The 11053-nt window shown below is 42.6% G+C and overlaps 1 protein-coding gene across 4 annotated transcripts in view; it reads right to left on the reverse strand.

The window, feature by feature from the left end:
• Window positions 1-10709, reverse strand: part of Cd2ap (CD2-associated protein) — a 127821-nt gene extending 117112 nt beyond the window's left edge. For 2 of the 4 annotated variants that reach the window (XM_011246263.3, XM_011246264.3), the window contains exon 1: window positions 10315-10706. In XM_011246263.3, coding sequence (XP_011244565.1) covers window positions 10315-10318 — 4 coding nt within the window. In that variant the 5' untranslated portion in view covers window positions 10319-10706. Of the gene's footprint in view, window positions 1-10314 lie in introns of all 4 variants that reach the window. The other 2 variants (XR_001782031.2, NM_009847.3) reach the window with 2 other exon arrangements.
• Between the last annotated feature and the right edge of the window lie 344 nt (window positions 10710-11053).

Genomic DNA, 11053 nt, shown 5'->3' on the forward strand with positions numbered 1-11053 from the left:
AAACATCTTTAATCTGGGCTACACTTTCTGCTGGAGACCTACATAAGGACATTGGAAGAAGGAATATACGCTCTTCTTTGCCTGTTTGCCAGCACATCTGTTGGAATCTACTAATCCTGTGGGACTGAGCAACTACTAAATCCTTCCCAAACACAGCTGACCATTGTTGGGGAGTTGCACTACAGACCCTTACTATATAGAGACTATCCATCTAAGTCTGCAACTCTAGAGAACCCTGACTAATACAATAGCAATCTAAGTGTTGTTTAAAAAGCTTTAAATATTCTTTTTTTTAAAAAAAGATTTATTTATTATATGTAAGTACACTGTAGCTGTCTTCAGATGCACCAGAAGAGGGCGTCAGATCTCATTACATTATGGATGGTTGTGAGCCACCATGTGGTTGCTAGGATTTGAATTCAGGGCCTTCGGAAGAGCAGTTGGTCCTCTTAACCACTAAGCCATCTCTCCATCCCCAGCTTTAAATATTCTAGTATCAAGCTTCTTAAACTGTGAATCACAACCTCACAGGCTCTTATAATTGAATGTGTTCACCAAAAAACATCTGGCAATAGTGAGAGGTCTCTGAACACATAATGACCAAATATTAATTCAAAAATCAACCATAAAATGAATATAGATGAAAAAAGATATTTCTAGTGACACTCACTGCTATAAGGCTCGTATTCAATACACCTCATTCTGAACACATAATGTGCTCACTTTGCACTACAAATGCCCCTACACCAAGCAATTCCAATCAGCACTGAACACTCAGGTTCAAGACCACATGTGCAGTACACTGCGGTGTTTATTATACATGGTTTTTGTCTCTTATAGAAACATGACAGTGTAGTTACAGAAAACAAGTGACTGTTTTCCTACTACCGCTCAGTGCATGAGTATCAAATTAGTATACCACTGGATTGAATTGGATTGAAATGTTTGACTTGAAAAAGTACTCTTTAAACTCTTTAAACTTACAGTTCATTTTAAAAACAAAAACACCCATAAAGCCAGGCATGGTGATGCACACCTTTAACCCCAGGGCGCAGGAGTCAGAAGTAGGCAGATCTCTATGAGTTCTGGTCTACATAGTAAGTTCCAGGACAGCAGGACTGTTAACACAGGGAAACCCTGTCTTTTAAAAAAGAAAAAAAAAAAAAAAAAAAAGAAAGAAAAGAAAAGAAAAAAAGAAAAAGAAAGAGAAAGAAAAAGAAAAAAAAGCATTTTATTTTGGATTAGGATAGAATTTCCAACAATTTCTGTCATGGCTCTCATTGCTGCCATTTTATACTACATATCCACATGAAGTGACCTTCTCAGCACTGACAATTGATACTGATCAAGTATCAGCCAGGCATAGGGGCACACAACAGTAATTCCAACACTGATAACTGTTAAAAATTCAAAGTCCACCCAATCTACAACACAAATCCCAGGCAAACCAGAGTTATAGCAATACAGCAAGAACTGATTTATGTTTAAATCAAAAAAACCTTTCAATCAACTGTAAAAGTCTGAAGATGTTGTAAAGAGGCTTTCTCCTCTAATGACGAAAGCTAATGCAGGTCAAATTAAAAGCAAAAACAGATAGGTTTATTGGAGGCAGCTCTGACAGGTGAGGTGGGGTGGTGTTCACTGGTCCCAAGGAAAGGGGGTTGGGAGAGACCTAAACCAAAATGTCTGGATAATATAGAGAAGAGCCTGAGGAGGAGAAGCAGGTAAAGAGCAGGGTATGCCAGCCATACCTTGTGGGAAGGGCCTAAGGGATGCTGGGAGAACTTGGAGGCTAAATCTGCTTTTATATGTTAAACAGACACCTCAGCAGCTTGTCCAAGGTCTGAAACCCAACATTCTGCAACATGTAGTATTAAAAATTCTGTCAAGACTTAATGTTTATGGGAGCTATAGAAATGGTTCAGCAATTAGGAGCACTTGCTGCTCTTCCAGGGGGCCTAGGTTCAATTCTCAGCAACCACATGTTGGCTTAACTGTTTTCAACTCTAGTTCAAGGGATTTGACATCCCCTTGTGGCCTCCTTAGGCACTAAGCACACACAAGGTACATAGACATGTAGGCAAACACTCATACACATAAAACATAAAAATTGTTTATCTTATTAGCTGATAAATTTGCTTTTCCCGTTAGTAAGAGGATAAAGTTGTATATATACCAAAGAACTGTTTGTCATGTTTTGGAAGGGTGGCTATTTGTTCTGAAACAGGTCTCACATAGTCCCAAAAATTCTCTCATAGTCCCGAAAATTCTCTCGTAGACAAGGCTGGCTTCCAGCTCAGAGCTCCACCTGACTCTGCATCCCAAAACCTAGGATTACAAACATGTTCCACCACACCTGGCCCAAAGAATTGGTTTTTTGTTTCTTAATTTTTGTTTTTTGATTTTTCAAGACAGGGTTTCTCTGTGTAGCCCTGGCTGTCCTGGAACTCTGTAGACCAGGCTGGCCTCGAACTCAGAAATCCATCTGCCTCTGCTTCCCAAGTGCTGGGATTAAAGGCATGTACCACCACGTCCGGCTCAAAGAATTGTTTTGACTTGGTGCCAGAGAAAATTAAACAAGAATCTTGGTTACTGCTGATATAGTCTGGATCATGAATGCCCCAAAGGCCTAGTCACCCATGATGGCCCTATTAGGTGGTAAAAACTTCAGGACGTAGAACACACTGGAAACTAAGTCATTAAATAATGTCCTTTAGGACCACAATTTCTGTGTCTCTCTTTTATGATTTCCAACTAATATAGTCTTAGGTTTCTAGTGTTGTGATAAAAGTCCCCATCAAAATGGGTTTGGCTCACTCTAACTGACCCTAGCCCACCATGAAAGAAAGTCGGGACAGGAATTCAAGGCAGGAACCTAGAGACAGAAATTGAAGCAGAGGCCATGGAAAGACATTGCTTATACAGTCTTTTTTTTTTTTTTTAAAGAATTATTTATTTATTTTATGTATATGAGTACACTGTAGCTGTCTTCAGGCACACCAGAAGAGGGCATCAGATCCCATTACAGATGGTTGTGAGCCACCATGTGGTTGCTGGGAATTGAACTCGGGACCTCTGCAAGAGCAGCCAGTGCTTTTAACCCTTAAGCCATCTCTCCAGCACATTTATACAGTCTTGCTTGGCTTATTTTTCTACACAACAGAGAACCACCTGTCAAGGGGTAGCACTGCCCTCAGTGGGCTAAGTCCTCTCATATTAATCAATCAAGAAAATGCACTATCAGCTTGCCTGTAGGCAATCTGATGAAGGCATTTTCTCGATTGAAGTTTCCTCTTCCCAGATGAGCCTAGCTTTTATCAACTTGACAATAATAATAATAATAAGCACAGTCATCAAGACAACAGACTTCCTGAACTACATGCTCTCGTAATGATGCTACCAGTCCAAAAACAAAAATTAAGAGACTATAAACCATAAACTGAAATTTTGTATTGTAAGCTAAAATAAACTTTTCCTCCTTTTGATTCTCTCAGGTATTTTTACACAGCAAAAGAAAACAATCACATCTGCCAAGTACTTAATCACTGATCAAACTAATGAGATGAATAAATCCTACTTCCTTCCAAAACTGGAAGCTTTTATTATAGTCTTTATGTTTCTCATTACATTTTAACATTTCTGACACTAGAACACATCCCTCCTTAAATGGCTTGGGTTTCAAATATACTCCCATGTGGTTTCATTCCTATTGTTACTTTGTATTTCTAGTACAACACTAATAAGCCACACAGGTTTATAACATCAGAACAACAGGAAGACAAAGGAACATTCATATCAGAATCCAGGGTTTATAAGATCATTTTCAAAAAAGAAAACAATACTTCTTAACTAATCTCTCAGAGCAGCTCTTTTCCTTGATATGACCTTGTATTAATACCTTTCTTCTTGGGGTGGGCATAAGGAATCCAAAGCTAGGTCAGTACCTTAGCACTGAGGACATTTCCATCCCCCACACCTTTTGTGTAAGTTAGTGGTAACTGTGTTACTTCAGTGAAACTTCAGAATATATTTCTACTTAAAATGCCTAGTGATTAAATTACTCCACAGTCACTCCCTTGGAACACAAGTTACCTGGACACTGAATCATCTTAAATAACCTAAAAAACATCCGATATGGTGTCTGGCACATTTAGACAGCTAAAGTCCAGAAGTTTGAGGTCATCCAAGGGAACATAATAGGACCCAGTCTCCAAGGGGGGGGGGGGGCAGAAAGCAAGTCTGTCAAATCACTAACACCAAGTAAGAGGATGCTAGACTGTAATCAAGGAATACTCTCATTTTGATAAGCGGAGGATCACATTAAAACCCAAAAGCTATTCATGATCACTATAGGCACATATTTAAACAAGTTGACTACTAATATAATCTCAAGACACATGCAGTCTAAGATGCATAGCTGTGGAGTTAAAACATCTTGTCAGAGATACGTCTGGGCTCATCTAAAACAATCTCAGTAAATAATCAGGATCCTTTTAGGCAGGGAGGAGGGGAGGGGAGGGGAGGGGAGGGGAGGGGAGGGGAGGGGAGGGGAGGGGAACACCTACCCTGTATTTCTCTCAGATGAATGCTGGACTTTGCCTTACTCCATTTCCCTGTGGCTAGGTCTTTGAGGCCTTCTGCCAAACCCCATTTCCTCTCATTTCCTCCCTGAATGCCAATCTCAGCTTCTACCTAGTAGCAGCCACCAAGCACCACCTTACCACACACCAATCTGACCTGCTCCATCAGTCTGTACACACTACATTTTGCTACACATAAATGGTTCACATGCTGACTGTAGGCACATATGAACCTCCATCTAGATTTCTCAAACTTATGTTCTGCCCCCCTACCTCCCCTAGGAAGACTTCCCGCCTGACTGACTGCTATTTAACTGAGTTGAATCTTTACAGCAGATATGAGAGCAATTTTACAGAATTAAAGGAGTCCAAACTTTAAGGTTTTTTTTAATTTGAACATTAAAACAATATATTCTGATTAAGAAGAACAAGACTGTTGTGTTCAATCTTTGAAAGAAAACTTTTCTTTGTGTTCGGAAACTGCTGGTAAATCTCAAGGTATCTACTTAAAAATATTATCAGGACAAATGAGTGTTATTTACAAAGTAAAATAAGGAAATCACTCACCATAGAAGTACACGTATCATCTAAGACAACAGCAAATCTTTATTAAAATAGCTTAAGCCAAGCAAGGTGGCACCCTCCTATAATCCCAACAACTCAGGATGCTGAGGCAGGAGGATCACAGTGATTTCCATGCAAGCCTGGTCTAAACAGTGACTTCTAGGCCACCAAGTGCAACAGAGAGGAAACTTGGTCTCAGATAGAGAGAGAGAGAGAGAGAGAGAGAGAGAGAGAGAGAGAGAGAGAGAGAGAATGGTGTGTTTTATACACGCACATAAATAAAACACTTTCAAGACAACTTTTATTCTTTTGCAGGCATTTATATTTAATTTTGATGCCGTGAAACAACATCAATTGTCTCACGGAGGATCCATCCAGCTACCTTGAACAAGGTAAAGTACATGTTTGCTGCTACCCTAAAACCCTCAAGTTTTTCTGGAAAAACAAAGTCCTGTACTTCTCCCAATCATGAATTTCTGAAACAGTCCTGCTATTTAGCAGAATCTTCCCTGGAAGATCACCTACTACATCCACTCCCAAGTAGGTGATAGAACATGTGCCTATCACCATCTCTGAATCCTTAACTCTGCAATGATGAGTGTGTAAAGATAAGACATCTGCCGGTACACAGGGGGCTGGAGCGAGAGCTCAGCAGTTAAGAGCCCTTGCTTCTCAGTCACAAGGCCTGAAGTTCAAATACTATCTATCACACCTGCAGCAAACTGAAGCCACCTTAAACCCATTACTTCCAAGGAAACAGAGATAAAGAGAATTCCTGAGGCTTACTGTCTTTAATCCTAGCCAAGAAAACATGAGCCCCAGGGTTCAGAGAAAGACCCTGCTTCAGAGGAATTGGTAAAATGGTTTAAGAGGCAACGAACACAATCTTCTAGCCTCCACACATGCACAAAGGTACAATAAAAGGCTCAAAGGCAGGGCGTGGTGGCGCACGCCTTTAATCCCAGCACTCGGGAGGCAGAGGCAGGCGGATTTCTGAGTTTGAGGGCAGCCTGGTCTACAAAGTGAGTTCCAGGACAGCCAGGGCTATACAGAGAAACCCTGTCTCAAAAAACAAAAACAAAAACAAAACAAAACAAAAAAAAAAAAAAGGCTCAACTATTTTCATGGGTATAAATTTGATGGTTGCAGACAGATGACAGTAAAACAAACTTTCAAATAGAAAAAAATTTATCTAAAATTAAAAGAGACTTAGTTCTAAGTATCTGTTTACCATATATATAGATAGATAGATATAGATATAGATATAGATATAAATAATTTTATCTTACTTCACTCCAAAAATGTATATATGTATTTTTGAGAAAGAAGTATTCAGGACTGGAAAGATGATGTAGTGGTTAAGAGCAGAGCACTGGCTGCTCTAACTGTTGCCCATAACTGTAGCGACATGGGATCTGATGTCCTCTCCTGTTATGTAGGCATAAATGCAGACAATACACCCAAATGCATCAAATACATAAATAAATCTAAAAAAAGCATTGCCTTTCTTCATTCCCAAATATCCTGGCTAATTCCTTCAAAATGTTTTGAATGGCATCTCCTCCTACATTTAATGCAGAAACTAAGAACATTAATGTACCATAAAACTTAAATAAATGTCTCGGGGCTAGTGAGATGGCTCAGCGGGTAAGAGCACTGACTGCTCTTCCAGAGGTCCTGAGTTCAAATCCCAGCAACCACATGGTGGCTCACAATCACCCATAATGAGATCTGATGCCCTCTTCTGGTGTGTCTGAAGTCAGCTACAGTGTACTTACATATAATAATAAATAAATCTTTAAAAAAAAATGTCTCTAGTAGTATTAATCCTTAAGTTTTTCCAAAGCATTTAAACATTTCAAATGAATAAGTTTCTCACAATCTATCTAATATTGGAAAACAATGTATACAATTTTTGTCAAGCTGTACCATACAGAATTCAATTTATATATTAACACAAAATCATCTTACTGGTCCTCGAAGACAGTATTATGCTTTCAGCAAAGATAAAAATTCACATACAAATCAGTAGAATTGCACAAGTTCCACCAGCAATATTCTAAGCATTGTTAGGTCATTCATTCACCTAATAACCCGAGACTGGCACTCCTCACCAATTTACAGACCAATAAACTGAAGCACAGAGGCTAATTAACTTCCCAAGTTGCAAAGCTTGTAGGCAAGGCCTCAGGAAGTCCCTGTCCAGAGCCCTTTTCCTTTTTCAGACAGTTTCATGCAGCCTAGGAAGGCCTTGAGTGTACTGTGCGAACAAAGCTGGCCTTGAATTCTTCAATTCCTGCTTCTACTCCCAAAGTAATGCAGGTCTCGGCTTCAGAAACTCTTAACTAGCCAGCTGTGTCTCTTAAAGTGTAGAAACTATCACCTCATAAGAATCCACGATCATCTCAAAACAAAACAAACAAACAAAAAAAGATTTATTTTTATTTAGTGACAAATTAGATAAAACATGAGTATTTTAGGCTGCATTATTTTTTTTTAAATCTTACAGAGAGTGTGTGTGTGTGTGTGTGTGTGTGTGTAGGCCATGTGGAGGGGTGCCCTCATAAACCAGATGAGGGTATCAGATCCCTTGGTAAGCCACCCAATATGAATGAGAACCAAATTAGAAAGCAGAGAGAGAGCTCTTAAGAGCTCAGCTCTCTCAAGCTGCATCCTGAATTGTAAGAACTAAAGACTACTGGGTGGAAGGGACAGTAAGGCCTACAATCCCAGCAGCCAAGAGGCTGAGGCAGGAAGATCACTTTGAGTTCAAAGCCAGTCTGGACCACAGAGTAAGGAGATCTTATCTTTAAAATGCAAGAAAATGAGGGCAGGTAACAAACTCTGCAAATTACATATTAGAGGAAACTCTTTAACTTGAATTTGAGGATTTTAATGAATACACAACCAACAGATTTTTAATAGAAGCAGATTTATCTGCAAATGTTTCACAGGCCCCCAAAATAACCTTCAAAGCACAAATCTTGACAGTATGCTAAACAATTTTCCCAAGATACTCTGGCAACTCTAAAATAGATCAAAGAAACGGCGTGTGGACAGTAAATACAGGTATTATAATGTAAAATACTTTCCATACTTTCCTTAAAACCTTAGCAGGGGCCCGGGCAGGACAGTGGTGGCTCACGCCTTTAATCCCAGCACTTGGGAGGCAGAAGCAGGCAGGATTTCTGAGTTTGAGGCCAGCCTGGTCTAGAGAGTACAATGAGTTCCAGGACAGCCAGGGCTATAGAGAAAAACTCTACTGGAAAAACAAAAACAAAAACAAAAACACCTTAGCTGGGTATAGTGACTTTAATCTTAGCATTTGGGAGGCAGAGGTAGGTGGATCTCTGTGAGTTCAAAACTAGCCTGATCTATAGAGTGTGTGCCAGGATATCCAGAACTACACTGTAAGAACCTGAAGAGAAGAGACAGAGACAGAGACAAAGACAGGGAGAGGAGGTGAAGAGACAGAGACAGAAAGAGAGAAGGAGAAGACCTTATACTCAAGTATAGACCTACTGATTTTCCCCTATGCAAAAATCACAAATTTAAATGATCTCCACGGTTTAAAAGAGAGAGAGAGAGAGAGAACGGGGAAGGTGAAAGGCGATACTAATCATAGTTTCAAGCCCATCGGATAACCAGCAGTTCCAAGGACGGGTACTTAAAATAACTGCAAACTGCAAAGAACTGTCTGTTGTTTAGCACCTGGTCCAACAGTATACAAGATCCAAGGTGGTTAAAAGGGCTCACAGCAACTCAAAGTCACAAAATGATGACTCTGGACCATCAAAAGATGTTTAATTACATTCTGCATCCTGACTTAAGACAGATAAGAATTGTATACTTAATTTTAGCTTTTCATCCCAATCAGTTAAGCTAGCTTTTGATGCTTTAGAATAAGCCTGCAATTACCCCGTAAACTCAACTAATCAAGTGGAAAGGAATTCATTTCAAAGTCCCTAACAGCAAATGTTTGTCTCCTGAGTCAAAAAGCACTTGGTGTATAAAAGGTACACAAAGCAGGAGGGAAGCGGAGGGAGAATAAAATTAGAAGCTCTAAGAAAACAGAATAGCCAGTGTCTGTAAACACTAGCTAAATTTGTCTCCCACAAAACAAAGTGTGGGCACGGGGTGCCACATCAGCAGAGCTCCTGTTTTTGTTGGGCTTCTAAATCATCCGCTAGTTTCCTGAATTATTAATTTCAGTAATGGTTTTAAGCAGCATCGACTCTGGAGTGAGAACGTGATAATGTCTTTCTGATTTATACCACAAAACCAAATACTGGTCTTACACTTTTTGCCTTGTGGTAACACCAAGCTGGGGGCGGGGGGGCGGGGGAGAAACATACTTTTACTTTACTTTTAAATTATAACCATTCGAGGGAGCTCGTGTCTAGCCCAGACGCAACTTATCAAAAGAACTGTTACACCACTGAACAAAACTCCTTTTCAAAGAAGTCCGCTGCGACGCTTGCTCTCTCTCTCTCTGACTCCAAACGAAAACCTGAAGAACGCACAGAAAAACAACCTTGTGGCCCCGGTACTTTTGCTCGCCTCCAAGAAGGAAGTCTCCCTCCAAACAGGAAACAGCAAACAGCTCCTCCAGAGGTTCCAACTGGGAATCCTAGAATAACCGAACCCCTAACCCAGTCCTCAGGAGGAGGAAATTCGCCGCGCTGCTAGGTGCCAACACACCTGACAAGGCAGACGACGAATACCAGGAAAAACGATTTCAAAAAACTGACCCACGAAAAGAGGAAGGGGAGAGAAGTCACAAATCACTGCCAAAAAGCCCAGCCGATCGCAAAGAGAATTAAGTTTCTTCCTGTGCTTCCAATTCTCTATGACAAAATGTCTGTGTGTGTGTGTGTGTGTGTGTGTGTGTGTGTGTGTGTGTGTGTGCGCGTGCATAGTAGATGTGGGGGTGTGAGTGCATTCTTTTTTAAACCAATCTGTACCAAGCCACCGAGTAGCAGAGCTGCAAGTGCCACTTTCTCAAGTTCGCGATCGCCCTCCCCCATGGAAGTCAGGGGCTCCCAGAGGGCGCAGGGCAACGGGTCACGGGTTCGAGCCCCGCTGTCCCGCACAAGGACCGACGAGGGGAGAGCCCGATTGGAGCCGACCCGCGTGCGAGGAGCCCAGTGGCCGGCGCGGTAGTGCTTACCCATGCTGCGGCTCTGGCGGGGAGAGCGCGGCCCCGCGGCCCCTTCTGTGCACCGGCTCAGGCGCGGCGGGGAAGCGACTCCATCCGCCCGCGGCGCGCTTGGCCGCTCCTCACGCCCGGCCTCGGCCGCAGCCCCGGCAGGCGGGGGTGGGAGGGGGGGTGGAGAACGGGGTCCGCGCCTGAGCACAGGGCGCACTCAGCCACGCTCCCGGGCCGCTTCCGCTCGCAGCTGGCTGAGGCACTTGGCGGGGTCTCGCACGGTCAGCCCGCACCCGCTCCCTCGGAGGCGGAGCGCGCCACGCTCGAGAACGCGGTGGCAAGCCACGGGCCCAGTGTGAAGAGAGTCGGGACCCGGCTGGGGCGAAATCTCGCGAGAACGATCTGGGATTCCCGGCCACGCCCCCTGCGGCCCCCGCGCGCGCCACCCAGGCTCCGGCAGCTGGTGCCAGGTGCGGTGACGTCACGCGGGGGCGCGCGCCACCATCCTCCAGGTGTGGCGGGCTGCGGGCACTTGGTCTCCCTGGGGTGTACGACACAGCTGGCTGCCCGGCCCATACAGATACCAAAGGGGTTCTGCAAAATGAGCCCCGGTTACCCCACTTTCTTTTTTCTTTCTTTTTTATTTATTTTTTTTTTTTGCAAAGGTGTCGCTTGTGAGAGATCTAAAAGAGAACAGCTATGGGAGCGAGAACTTCGAAGTTCAAGGCGGGGTCCCCTTCCCCCCCCCGCAAATGTGGGG

The sequence above is a fragment of the Mus musculus genome, chromosome 17 (assembly GCF_000001635.26).
Source record: "Mus musculus strain C57BL/6J chromosome 17, GRCm38.p6 C57BL/6J".
Lineage (NCBI taxonomy): Eukaryota > Metazoa > Chordata > Mammalia > Rodentia > Muridae > Mus > Mus musculus.